Source organism: Elephantulus edwardii, unplaced genomic scaffold, assembly GCF_000299155.1.
Source record: "Elephantulus edwardii isolate Elephantulus edwardi_28Jun2011 unplaced genomic scaffold, EleEdw1.0 scaffold00029, whole genome shotgun sequence".
NCBI classification, from domain to species: Eukaryota; Metazoa; Chordata; class Mammalia; order Macroscelidea; family Macroscelididae; genus Elephantulus; species Elephantulus edwardii.
In genome coordinates this window covers 11,327,810-11,341,534 of record NW_006399779.1, presented here as the reverse complement: position 1 = coordinate 11,341,534, position 13,725 = coordinate 11,327,810, and the positions used below count along the sequence as shown (strand labels likewise).

The 13,725-nt window shown below is 36.9% G+C and overlaps 1 protein-coding gene across 2 annotated transcripts in view; it reads right to left on the bottom strand.

The window, feature by feature from the left end:
- Positions 1 to 2,391: 2,391 nt before the first annotated feature.
- HIPK3 (homeodomain interacting protein kinase 3) overlaps positions 2,392 to 13,725 on the bottom strand; it is a 119,516-nt gene continuing 108,182 nt past the window's right edge. The window contains exons 8-16 of one of the 2 annotated variants that reach the window (XM_006883739.1): positions 10,160 to 10,281; positions 9,758 to 9,882; positions 9,495 to 9,656; positions 9,278 to 9,340; positions 8,703 to 8,999; positions 8,283 to 8,423; positions 6,479 to 6,714; positions 6,079 to 6,206; positions 3,152 to 3,628 (exon numbers count right to left, since the gene is read on the bottom strand). In XM_006883739.1, coding sequence (XP_006883801.1) covers positions 3,152 to 3,628; positions 6,079 to 6,206; positions 6,479 to 6,714; positions 8,283 to 8,423; positions 8,703 to 8,999; positions 9,278 to 9,340; positions 9,495 to 9,656; positions 9,758 to 9,882; positions 10,160 to 10,281 — 1,751 coding nt within the window. Of the gene's footprint in view, positions 3,629 to 6,078; positions 6,207 to 6,478; positions 6,715 to 8,282; positions 8,424 to 8,702; positions 9,000 to 9,277; positions 9,341 to 9,494; positions 9,657 to 9,757; positions 9,883 to 10,159; positions 10,282 to 13,725 lie in introns of both variants that reach the window. The other variant, XM_006883740.1, reaches the window with a different exon arrangement.

Sequence of the window (13,725 nt, the reverse complement as noted above, 5' to 3'; positions counted from 1 at the left end):
CATGCAGTGTTTTATTTAAGAAAGTGTTAAAAATCAAAGAAAACTGGTAAAAACTAGTTACCCAGGTTATTTTGTTAGTATGCTAAATTCAGACTTTAGCAGAATTAAAAATTTTTTTCCTTTTAAATGCATAAAAAGCCCATGATTATAACTTATTAGCAACAGTAGATTTAATTGGGTATGCCTCTATCAAACATTACTATTATGAAAATGTTGCTGTTTGTCATTTATTGCCAATTTAACAAGACTATCTCAGTCTTGAAACTTAATACAGAAAGTAAGACATTTCAAGAAGTATGTGAACGTGACCCTGAACAAAAGGAAATTGAGCCAGTTTTATACTTGGTGTTTCTGAAATATCCTTTACCAGCACTGATTTCATTTCCAAGAAGTGAGCAGCTATACCAGTAATTTGCTGAGTCATAGAAATAAAATTAGAAGGCTGTAGAGGGCAGCAAGTTTACTTAACCCTTTCAAGATCAAAATATTTTTGGCATTTAAAAATATTTTGTTGCTATTACATGTTCTAGTAATGGAAGGCATTCTGAAATCAAGAGAAAGATATGGGTTTTGATATAATTATGTCAAGCAGACTCTGGTGGTAAGGTCGGTGGGGTGAGGCCTGTTTCTCCAGATTCCCGCAGTTACAGAGATCCTGCACAGGCAGCAGCACATACTACAACTGTAATAGCAGCTTCCCCAAAAAACCCAAAAGGCTGAAAATGCAGGTGGGCTAAAAATGTCCCTGGGTCATAAAAGGTTTAAATAGTGACTCCATGATTTTGTCATTGTAAATAAGTTTAAACCAATGAGGCTACTTACTCCTTTCTTAGGTGTGTTCTACATACATACATATCTATATATATTTTTATATAAAATGCATAGAATTGGCTACTAAAAACACTGAAACTTGTGGGGAAAATTAAGTCCTTCATTTTCAGTGTGACTAAAAAGGTACTGCTGGTTTGGTGTTGGTTTTTTTTTTTTTATGATCTAATACTGTAATTTTTAAAATCAACTTCAGGCACATTTATTCGATTGATGATTATTAAATAAAACACTGCTTGTGTTAATGGAGTAAAGAAAAGTTCATCCATTCTTAGCTTATTGTCAACGCTCTACTAGAAGTTGTACTAGTGGTATGCAATTCATTTAGCAAAGAAATGCTCCAAGTTCAAAACATTAGGAGAGTTACACTCCAATGCTTTGTACTCTATTCCAGTAAATGCTGTTAGATTATATTCCAGATTTTTAAGGAAAAAAGTTAAGTCAAGCCTGCAAGATACAGCTTTCTCAAGTGTCTAAAATGCCAGTATGAAAATAAAAAACTTAAGTTACATTGATACATCCAAGTTTCTTTATATGCAGTGATGAGCACAAACATTAATAGAGATAAAATACTGATGCAAATAACACACCCCAAAATAACATATGCAATTATTTTCCATCATTTACAATACAGTAGTTACAATGACACTCCAAACAGAAAAGCAAAGTAAAAAAAAAAAAAAATCAAAACCTCCACTTATATTTCATGTAATTAGACTTATACAGAAATTAGAAGGCTAAATAACAACTAGTTAATCACCTAATTTCACAGCTATCTGAAGTGGCAATCGTTATATAGCAGCTTATCTAGGATACATTCAAGATAAATGATACAATTTAGTACTTGCCCGTAAGCTAAAACACAGCCTCAATTTAATACCTTTCCTTAAATTCCATCTCTACACTACAATATACTTGAGGTCTATGCAAAAAAGTAGCTACCTTTTATATAGGAAATGGATGATTAAGTCTTTGGTGCTGTAAAAGCAACTTCATTTAAACATACCACCACCACAAAAAAAAAAAAAAGATAAGAGAAAACCCAAGACACTGCCTAGGAGGGAGAAAAAGCATGTCATTTCTGTCCCTGACGGAATGTATTAAATAAGCAAACACCATCAACAAGCAAAACAAATACAATGTAAAAATATTTTTAAAAAATCCTCTCACATGCATAAATGAAAAATTGCACACAAAGAACTCACATCTTTTCAAGCTTCAATAGTAAATATTCTGCTACTATTTATTAAATACTGCATGGTTTGCCCAAGCTAAGATGAAACCACATCATGAATCAATGAGCATTTTGTATTTTTCTTTCATTATCTATTCAAAGTCATGCCTACTGCACCTCTAAACATTTTATTAAATCCAATTATACAGCAAACACTCCCAAAATAAACCTAGGTTGTATTGCAGTTTCACTTAACAGTATATAAAATGCTGTGTTGTGACAGTTATCAACTATCCATTAGATACTGAATTAATTTTTCTTAAGCACTACTAACTGCTTGCTTTTCTTGAAGCTAGATCATTCTGAAAAAATCAGACAGCACAATTTAGCTATAGCAAACATGCTGCCCTCTTAATAAAGAAAAACAGCTACTACCCAAAATCATACCACACAAAACCAAAAAAAGAAAATAATGAACGTTACTCTATAAAAAAAAAAAAGCCAAGAGTAGGTCTGGATTTTAAGTGCTGCAGTCCTCAACATTTATAATAGATAATAACATCAACAACCTCAAATATTTAAGGCACTATGTGTGGGAACGGTTTACAATGCAGCTGAGATTATTAGAACAACATTTAAGAGCAAAAGTCTAGGCAATATTTTGCCCATGCAAAAGACACATGCAAATGTAAAGAACAATAGCTCAATTTCTTAGGTAAGTGACCCAACATTTATACACTACGACAGAGATAACACAATTCACTCGTATGCTGTAAATCTGACACATGTGCATCTGTTGCTCTAAGTCTGTACACAGAATGGCTTCCCAAATGTGGATGTGTCTTGCACTAGTTAGAAGGCAATTTTATAAAAAATAGCAGGAGCAAAAGTGGATTTCTGCTCCCATAAGTCACCTGTCTAGAGTTACTACATAAGAAGATAACATGACCAAAGACAAGTTATACCAAATGTGCAAAACACATTAAAAGTGAGTTTTTTAAAGCTCAAAGTTGTTTAAATTGCACCCAAGTCTACATGATTCAAAAATAATTTTCTTGTGCCATGGCTAATATTTATTAAATACCATGTTTTTATTTTTAATCAAATGGTTATATCATTGAGCTTCCTCAAAATACTGTTTTTGAGTTTTCACATAAATGGATACTGGCTGAGTTTTGTTGGACTCAATGGAAATCCAGTATATGCAGGTGATGCTGCAATGTAAGAATGTGGTGGGAAGATTGGTTTGTACTGAGTCTGATGAATGGTAGGGGATGGTAACAGACGGGGATTTATGCCCACCGGGACGTGGTGAACTATGCCACTGGGATGGGAGAGATTATAGGTCGGATGCTGTAACACAGGTCTTGAGGTACATGGAGAGGCTAAGAGGTGGGCCACTGGTGCCGCACTACTGAGGGTAGCTGATGATGGGTATGGAAGCAGAGTAGGCTGTCCTCCGAGGTGAGTATTTCCAGCCAGGTGGGCATGCACTGCTGTGTGACTGGGACTTCCGTGAGAAAGAGTGAATGGATTACTGGTAACACTAGTAGGGATAAAAGCTTGCTGTCGTCGATGCCCAAAGTTTCCATTCCACTCCTGATGTCCAGATCCGAAGTGCTGGACCTAGTGACGAAGACAAATAGGACTGAATAACGTATCTGACAAGTTAAAAAGGAAAGGCAAACTACTTTTGTTACTAGTGATAATTTATGGTGGATTTCATCAGAACTAGGTTACAAAAAGCAAACTTTTAAAAAGGAAAAATATAAACGTCAAGAAAACAAAGATTCTAACCACTGGGCCAACTGGCAGCATCAGCATGGAGGTGAAGAGATTGAGATAGTTAACAGTTTTAATTTAGTTGGTTCCACAGTCAACACTCTTGGTAACAGCAGCCAGGAAATCAGGAGACGAATTGCATTGGGAAAGTCGGCTATGAGGGACCTCTCAAGAGCACTGAAGAGCAACGATGTCAGGCTGGAGACTAAGGTGCCCCTGATCCAGGCTATAGTCTTTGCAATTATGTGCTATGCATCAGAGAGCTGGACAGTGAATAGGGTTGATAGAAAGAGGATTGATGCCTTTGAGCTGTGGTGGAGAAGAGTGTTGACTATACCATGGACTGCTAGGAGAACAAACAGGTTTGTCCTGGAGAGGGTGAAGCCAGAGTGTTCCCTGGAGTCAAGGATTCTGAAGCTTTGTCTAACATATTTTGGGCATGCTGCAAGGAGGGACTGGTCCTTGGAGAGGGACATCATATTTGGCAGAGTGGAGGGGCGGCGAAGGAGAGGAAGACCTTTGGTGAGATGGATCGATTCTGTGACTGGAGCGGTGGGAATAAGTGCATTTGAGATGGCTAGGTTGGCACAGGATAGAACAGCATTTAGAGCTCTTGTACATAGGGTCGCTATGAGTCACAAGTGACTCGATGGCACATAACAACAACAACATTACTACTAACATTTTCTATTTATTACTGTTGTTATGTGCCCCATCGAGTTGCCTGCAATACAACAGCCCTAAACCCTGCTCTATCCTGTGCCAATCTCAGTTGAGGGCTCCCTCTCAGGTGCCCTATCTCGTCTAGGTGTGTTCTATTGTACAAAGGGTTTTCAAAGTCCTGCTATATTGGAAATGGATGGCCAACCCTTCTTCCTACAGACTATAATAATAATGCTCTGGCAGCATAATCCATAGGGTATTGTTATGCAAACTGTAAGGCTGAGTCTCTGGCAGTTTGACTACCAGCTGTTCCTCAGGGGAAAGAGAATCTGTTTTCTCTCATTACAACTTACAGAAAACTGATGGAGGGTTACTGAATAGTAATGTATTGTTGTGTAGTAATATTAACAATGCTATTACTGATACTGGAGAAGAGTATTGAATGTACCCTGCCCTGCCAAGGAAACAAACAGATTCATCCTAGAGAGGGTTAAACCAGGCTACTCCTTGGAGGCAAGGATTCTGGGGTTTAGTCTGACATACTTTGGACATGTTGTAAGGAGAGACAGGTCCTTGGAAAGGGACATCATGCTTGCTAGGGTGGAGGGACAGCGCAGGAGGGGAAGACCCTCTATGAGGTGGATTGATTCAGTGACTGGGGTAATCGGGATGGGTGTGTCAGAGGCAATGCGATTGGCACAGGACAGAGCAGGGTTTAGGGCTGTTGTACATAGGGTCGCTATGAGTCGCAAACGACTCGACGGCACATAACAACAACAACATTACTGATGCTAGTATTATTACTATGTCCACCTTAACTAAAAAAGATCATTTATGAAGCATTTATTAAATGGTAAGCAAAAATTACATATATAGCTTTATTTAATTTTAAACAATGCTTGTAAATTAGCTATTATTCTTATTAATTGTGGCTCAAATTTGTTGAAGAGACTCAGTCAAGGCCATATAAGTAGCCTTAGCACATCACAATGTGAAATTAGGTCTCAGTCTGATACCTTTTTTTTTTCTCTCAATTGAAATACAATTAACTACTAAGAACAGAGTTCAGATGAAAAATAGTCAATAAAGCTGGGATGGCACCACCACAAACCATAAGAAACACAGCTTTCAAGCCATTACTGTGCATGCTGACTTAATAGATTTAAATATCAAAATGAGTGACCCTGGAGGACATTATGCTGAGTGAAATATCTCAGCCACAAAAGGATAAATACTGCATGGTGCCACTGTTGTAAAACAGGACTCACATTGGGGTTGGGGGAGACCGAGAAAGATGGAATAAATAATGTATACTGCATTGAAATAAAAGAGGGAGAAAACTGTTTAAAAGGGAAAAAAAAAACAAACCAGATTTAAATATTCTAAAAAAATAAAACAAAATTAAGAGAACCTAAAACTTAATCCTTCTGAAGAAGAATAAAGTTCTGTGGATAATCTGCTTAACTGTCTTATTACCAGGATTGTTTATCTTTGCCCAGTCTAACTGAGATAATGGTAAGTGGAAAAGATAACACGATTACACAGGTTGAGGATCCTTCTGGCCCCAAGTGAAAGATAAATGTTCAATCTGAATCTCAAGATTCTTAACAAATTTCACAAAAAAAGCTTACCTGACTGAAGTTCAAATGTTGCTGCTGGAATGCTGATGTCAGTTTCTGCTGACGACTACCCACTGCAGATGGCTGGTTTAATCTTCCAGGAGCAGATCGTCCTTTTATTAATGGCTGGCAAGCAGAATCTGGTAAAAAACAAAGATTACCAAGTTGATGCTTTTTTTCCTTCTCTGTCAAAAATTAAAATGACTTCTGGGTATAAGATAGTAACTTGAGAACTTTAGAAAATTAGGTAAATTTCCAAGAGTGTTCATGTTTCTAAGCACTGATGGGTATGTGCTTTCTTCTGAATACCAGAGAGACATGAGTCAAGTTAGAAATCAAGAGATGACATCAGCATTGATGTTCCCTGATGTTCCTAAAAGACAACTAGAGAGATGAGGAGGATTACACTTACCTGTGTTTGCCATATGCTCATCGGCATTTATGTCATGTTCTAGTTCCACTGGCGGCACCACGACAGTACAAACAGCTGGTTTGCTTTTTGTGTCAGCAGAGGTTACCAGGTCTGTGTTCTGATGACTGCTCTCCACGAAACTGTTCTCTGCAAATGGACTGTCATGCCCCGAAGACTCTGATGTTGGGGAGCCATCCACAGTGTCACAGCCACTTTCTTGCTCTTCATCTGACATACTAAATCAAGAAAGCATTTTTATGAACAATATCTTATCCAACCTTAAATTTAAAGTTAAAAAATACTCCAACTCAACTCAGGTGGATGATGACAGACCCTCTGCTAGGATTCCAAGACTGAAGACTGCACAGGGTAGACTCCCCATCTTTCTCCCGTGAAGCAGCTGGTGGATCTGAGCTACAGTGAAGCATGGATTCTGGGCTAGCAGTCACTCACTATGGACTACGCCACTCAATAATATCAGCAAACTCATCAGGGTCTTAACTAGTTTTGCATCTAATTACAACTTCTTCCTTGTCTAATCCATTTTTTTTCTGATGAATTTACAGATGTTCACATTAATTCTCTACTCAAGAGAATGAATTCTTTTTGTTGCTGTTATGTGCCACTGAGTCAGAAACGACTCATGGTGATCCTATGAACAGCAGACCGGAATCCTGCCCCACACTACTCAAACTACTAACTTTAATTCTGTCCCCTTCCGAGTTTTCTCTCCTTTCCCTTTCGACTTTGGTCCTTAGGGGCAGTTATTAAAGTTTCCCTTTATCAATTCTGGATAATTTCACCAAAATAGCATTTCATTAAAAAACCATGTATTTTAACTTTGTAAATAAACCAGTATAAAATAAAAATTTTATTTTAAAAAAAGACACTATTTCAGGAGCACCGTCTTAGACAATTCAAGTGTTTCAGATTAAACTCTTAATATGGTATTAGTCATTTAGATTCCTTCAGTTATCTGAAAGGTTTTCTCCACCTCAGATTTCTCTCTACTTCCTGACCTTCTCACGCCCTTAACAATCTCTCTCTCTTTGGGATGTCTATAGCATTTCCTGTTTTAATTACATAAAATCAATATTCTGAAGCAATATGTAATCTCTTTTTTGCATGTACACATCAATCTGCAAACAATATGATAGCATCTCATAAGCAGAGGGTGTCTTAAACTTCTTGACAGCCTCCACAGAGTTTTGGCTGCTAAATAGTTAATACCCTGTTTTCTAACTATGGAAAGAGAAGCCAAGATTAAGATCTAAAAATTTCAGATTATGTTGCTATATTTAAAAAATAAAATGTTGTTTCACTGAAGTTGGCTTTATTAACTTGCAGGACACCATACTAGTGAGATGTAGCCCCTTGTTTTGGTGGTTATAATGAATATTCCTGTCCAAAAGGCAGGCAAGGAAACAAAGATGAAGCCATGCAAATCAATCAGCAATGGAGCAGGGCCACTCCCCTCGATACTCTGTCTGGGTCAATCAGTATGTTCTTAGGCACAACATGGTTTTTATTTTGCTAATGTGTATTTTAATTTCAAAATAAAGCAAAGCTGAAGTTAAGAGTGTGGCTTTTTTACCCTTTCAAAAACAGATGGCTTTTACAAAATCTTTTGTTGGACCCTTAATTTCACATGTAGAGCAATTCGGGTTTTGTAGTAATGTAATGTAGTTGAAAAATGTTCAAAAGAGAAATTACTGTGGTAAACTGGCAAGCAATTATTAACAACAAAAAGAAATTGCAGCCTTTTTAGTATGCGAAAAGTACACCACGGTTGAAATTGCTTTACCTGTTGGGTCTCTTGCAAGGGGATGGGCTGAACTGCCCTGAGGAGCTGGTGCTCAAAGTACTATCAGGACTACTTAAGGAACACATCCGATCAATATTCAAAGTACTCTGGCAAGCTTCACAATCTAGACTCCCTTTACATCTAATAGAAGAAGGAAGGGGAAACACGCATCAAAAATAAGAAGACTGTGCAATGGTCAAAATGTTATCATTCAGTTAAAAGGGTACCAAACAGTTCAGAATGATATCCTACAGACTAAAATTTAAACCTCATAATTTTGTAAGTATTATTTGGAAAGTGTTCTCTAAAACTTGATTAACTAACCTGAAGACTTTTTAAAGGTCACGCAAGCAGAGCATTTTTCCCTGCTGCACCAGCAGGACCAGCATAGACACAAGAACCTGTGTGTGGTCCACTTACTTTCTGAGCGAATGTCTCGGTGAGAGATCTTCCTCATCCGTGTCACTGCTGATAGTGATCACGCTCACAGCGGGACTCGGGGAATCAGCGATGATGATGGTTTGCCGCTGTTTGTCTGAGCCTGATGAATCAGAGTCCTGCCTGACAGCTGTGTCACAGCAATTTCTTGCTTCTCCATCTGGGTTATGATTGTCCTGTGTTTCTATACAACCAACTTCCTCGACTTCCTTCTCACTTATTATCTTTGGAGAAATAAATGCTGAATTGGGGATATTGGTATTCTGCAATGAATTACTCCTGCAACCAAAAGAATAATGTGTCAAGTCTATAATAAAAATGTGATTAAGATGTGTTAAGCTGGACAACATGAAGCTTCACTTAATTCACTTATAAAATCATGAATCTAACAGAGCTTCTGTGAGAAAAAATAATGATCTTCACCAGTATCAACGCAGATAGCATTTACATAGGCCCAAATGCTTGCTCTTTTGACGGTAAATGTGATACCTGAGGTCTAACATGGCTACAGTGTCTAAGTAGATAATAAATCAAAAGGGCAACAAAGACAATCTTACCAACTGAAAGCATTTATTTCCTCTCTTCCTGGCTCCCATTCCATTAGTTTTACCAAAATACCTCTGAGAAATCGAGAAGGGAGCTGGCTTAGTGTTTGTAGCAAGTCTATCAAAGAGGTCATTTTGAATACAACAGTGACCCGTTAGTGTACATGCAAAATGTCTTCTAAAGGTCAATTCTCAAAATGAAGAGCAAAGTTAAAGCAGCAATACTAACCTGTTCTGGCACAGCTTATTTTTCTTGGTAGTGGCAGGCTGAGGCCAAAGAATATGTGCAATGCCCATGCTAAGCGGCTGAGGGGCAGACAGAGTTATCTGATTGGTCAGCAGAGGCTGCGGCATCACTGAGTTATAGTGACTGCTATGTGAAATGATTTTCCTAAGGAGAAAGTTGCGAACATGTGAAATCTTCTTTATCAAGATCTACTTTACAAACTAGTCATAAAGAATGATATTTTTAATTAAAAAAAAAAAATTTACCCCCAATCTCCAAGCCTTTGTGAACCAGCCACAGCCTCAGAAGTTAATGTAGTAGAAGCAGGAGCCACGGGGGTTATCTGTTGCCAGGCAGGTACCAACATCTGCTGTGTTCTTCCAGACCATGTCTGCTGTATCAAGGAAAAAAAACATCCCACAATTAAGAAACAAGTGACAAGTAATTCGAATTTACAGCATCTAAACTAAAACTTCTATTAGCAATCAAGTAATAATTATAGAAAGTCAATAACCAACAAAGTATCAAATTCCTACCAAGACCATTTTTCCCTCCCACCCCGCCATTTTTCTTTTTCCCAACAGCCTTATAGGCTTATATATTCCAAACAGATCACTACCTCCTACTTATGTGTGAGGAGGCTAGCACAAAAATGAATTGTTACCAACCTGTGAAAGAACTCCTGGTCGGATCTGCAGGGGTGGAACAGCAGGGGCCTGAGTTACAAGTGGAACTGTATTATCTACTCTTATTGAATAACTAGTGGGTTTGCCATGTGGAGCAGGAATACCTGTGAACAGAAAGGAACAGTTCTCAAATAAAAGAAAAAGTGTTCTTGGATTTAAGTTATGAAATTATTTCCATTATCAAGACTTGCCAAAATTCAGAGAGGAACTCTAAAGCCAATCCATGTTAATAATCTTTCTACTATTTTGAAATGCATCCAACAAAGTTTATTTCCTTTTTAAAGTATGCTACTGCAGCTTTATGTTCTTATTCAGATAGTTCTGCCTTTATAAGCATGGAAAGATAAATGTAGCTAAGCATCCTGCCTAATTCGTGGTGTTAAATGTTCATTTTCTTTTTTTTTTTTTAAATGTTCATTTTCTTATATAAACTTTTAGCTTTATTCAGAATTATCCTCTGAGATAGGACCTTTATACCAAACAGTCCAGGCACCAAAAAGGCAAGTATTTTTACTCTTCAATGGGCACGACCGTTTACATGATGAAAGAAAATTCAAGAACAGAGCATTTAATCCAACCTCAAAAAGAAAAGTAAACCTTCACCTTTTCTACCTAATTTGAGGACAAGCATGAGGACATCTTGCCAGAGTGACAACATGCTCATTCTCACTCACTAGAAAAAGAAAAAACAGGCTAATAAACCTCGTACGTTTTTTTTAATGCTAACATTTATTATTTGTGCATTACAAAGAATTTTTTAAACATTAAGCCTTATGTTAAATTTCTAATATATTTTATTATGTTCCTAATTAACATGTTCTACAAAAGTCATTCAGTAACACTGGTTACAATTTTTTAAAATGTGTCAACATTTTTCTTATTTTTGTTCTAATTCTTCTATTATCAGTCCAGAGTAAAAAATATTGGGGTTTCCTCTAGTATCAACTAGTTCAACAACTTTTTAAGTTTTAAAAATGTGAGGTTTTATGGAATTTCTTTTTCTGTTACCTAATCATATATAGATTTTAATCAGTTCTCTTCCTTATGTTTCAATGCAGTATACATAATTTTTCTTATCTTTCTCACTCTCTCCCCAACCCCAGTGTCAGTCCTGTTTTACAACAGTGGTGGTATGCAGTACTTGTCCTTTTGTGACTAAGGTATTTCACTCAGCATAATGTCCCCCAGGGTCATCCATTTTGTATAATATTCATAAGATCTTTGTTTTTCAATGCAACATAATAGTCCATTGTGTGAATATACCACAGCTTCCCTATCCATTCATTTGTTGATGGGCACTAAGGTTGTTTCTACCTCTTTGCTATTGTGAACAAAGCTGCAGTAAACATGGGTGTGCATATGTTTTATGGAATTTCTATATCTAACCATTCCACTGCTTGGCATATACCCTGAGAAAATGAGAACTAAGGCACAAATGGAGACTTATACACCAATGTTTACAGCAGTATTATTCACTATCATAATAACATGAAAACAGCCCAAATGTCCAACCACAACTGAATGGACTGAGAAATTATGGTACATTTACACGATGGAAGACTACAAAACATACAAGTGCAATGATTTTGTAAATCATTGCCTTACTCGAGGGATTGGAGAGCATTATGCTGAGTGAACTAACTCAGTCACACAAGGACAAATACTGTATGAGACCATTATTTTAGAACATGTATGAGGATCCAAGGGGAGGAGGGATGGTGGGAAAAGAGAGGTGAGGACAGGTAGGAGGGTTGGGGGCATGGGGCTAATCATAGGGGAGCACAATTTGACGGGTGAAGGGAGGAATGGGTAAAGGAAATGGGAAAGACCCATTATGAAAAACAATGTATATGCAACCTGTAAGTAAACCACTATAAAACACATAATTAAAATAAATTCTATTAAAATAAAATTTAAAATACTTTTTTTAAAAGTGAGGTTTTTCTACATTTTTCTCACCCTCTGTCAGGGACCACCTACTGTGTGACCCTGATCAACAGAGCTGGTAGTGGTGGCTGGGCACTATCTAGTGCTGGTCTTATCGTAAATAAGGCTTGAAGACTAATTTAATCTTTGAATCTCTGGTTTCCGTATTTCTCCTCTGCTCCAGATGCACAGACATCTAGTTATATCTCAGATTTAAGATTTATATCTTAAATTTTAAGATAGCAAAGTAGTATTATTCTCAACATACAGCCTTGACCCACAAGATTCTTGGAATACTTCTCAAGATGAGAAAAGTCAATAACTGGAATAAATTCACAACTTCATTATTCCTATCTATTGTCGCAGTTCTTGTCTAATAGGAACTGGCAGATTATTTAGGCAAATTAAGTAAATCAATTTTTAAAGTATGTTGGGTATTCCTGATTAGTCATAAGGGAAGTAACAATTTTTTTTCTTCTCCTACTGACAGTGACTGGGTTAATGAGGGTAGGGGGGTTAGAGACAATAAGGCTGGCACAGGACAGAACAGGGTCCAGAGCTGTTGTACGTAGAGTCTCTAAGAGTCATAAGCAACAACTGAAAAATAACTTTTAAAGAAGTTTTATTACAAAATATGTGTTAAGGGTCTAACCTAAAAAGAACATTAATTTTTGTATGCTTATTTTCTTCACAGAGGCTTCTACCACCCTCTAAATTCCACCTGAAACACTACGTAAGACTTAATTAAAAACAAACCAAAAACCCTCAAAAAAAGACAAAAACCCCCAAATAGCAATAACAAAACTAATTTTACTCCCTCCCACAAGCATGTCTTGGTCAGCAAATTCTACCAGAAATGAAATTTAACTATATCCAAACAATACAGATAACAATGGAGCAATTATCAATCTCTTCAGAGGAAAAAGCAAAAATCACTTAGGTAAGAATACAAGGATAGCGTGAATTTTCAAATCCCAATAAAAAAAATCAAGTTGCCTGTAAATTCTTTACATAAGTAATATCTTAAGATAAGAATTCTTCTATTTCTTTTTTATCAAATCTATCAGTGGGCTAAGATCTCCCATTAATTTTCCACAAATTACTGGGATTAGCAAAAACCTTGGTATTTGATTAGATTTGCTTTGAAATTTGGAGGGCAAGGAACAAAAAGCTTAGCAACACTGTTCCAGCAGCCAAGAGAAGTTTGTCATTGTGCAACTAACTTATAAAATAGTGGTTTGTGTTGCAAGGGAATGAATAATTCACTTAAAATTATTTAAGTAATGCTAAATAATTTTAAATGTTTAGTATATAAGATGTAAAGTCTGTTAAATAAATGCTTGGCTGAGTCTTCTATACATAAAAAAGATAGCATACCCAGCAACAACAGCAAAATTCAACAGACTAGCAGCAAACATCTATATTTGTTCCTATCCCAAAAGAAAGCTGACCCAACAGAGTGTGGAAACTAAAGAACAATCTCACTGATTTCACATGCAAGCAAGATTTTACAGAAGATTATCAAAAACGACTGGAACAGCACATCAGCAGAGAACTACCAGAAGTCCAGGCTGGGTTTAGAAGGGGTCATGGTACTAGGGATATTGTAGCTGATGTTAGAT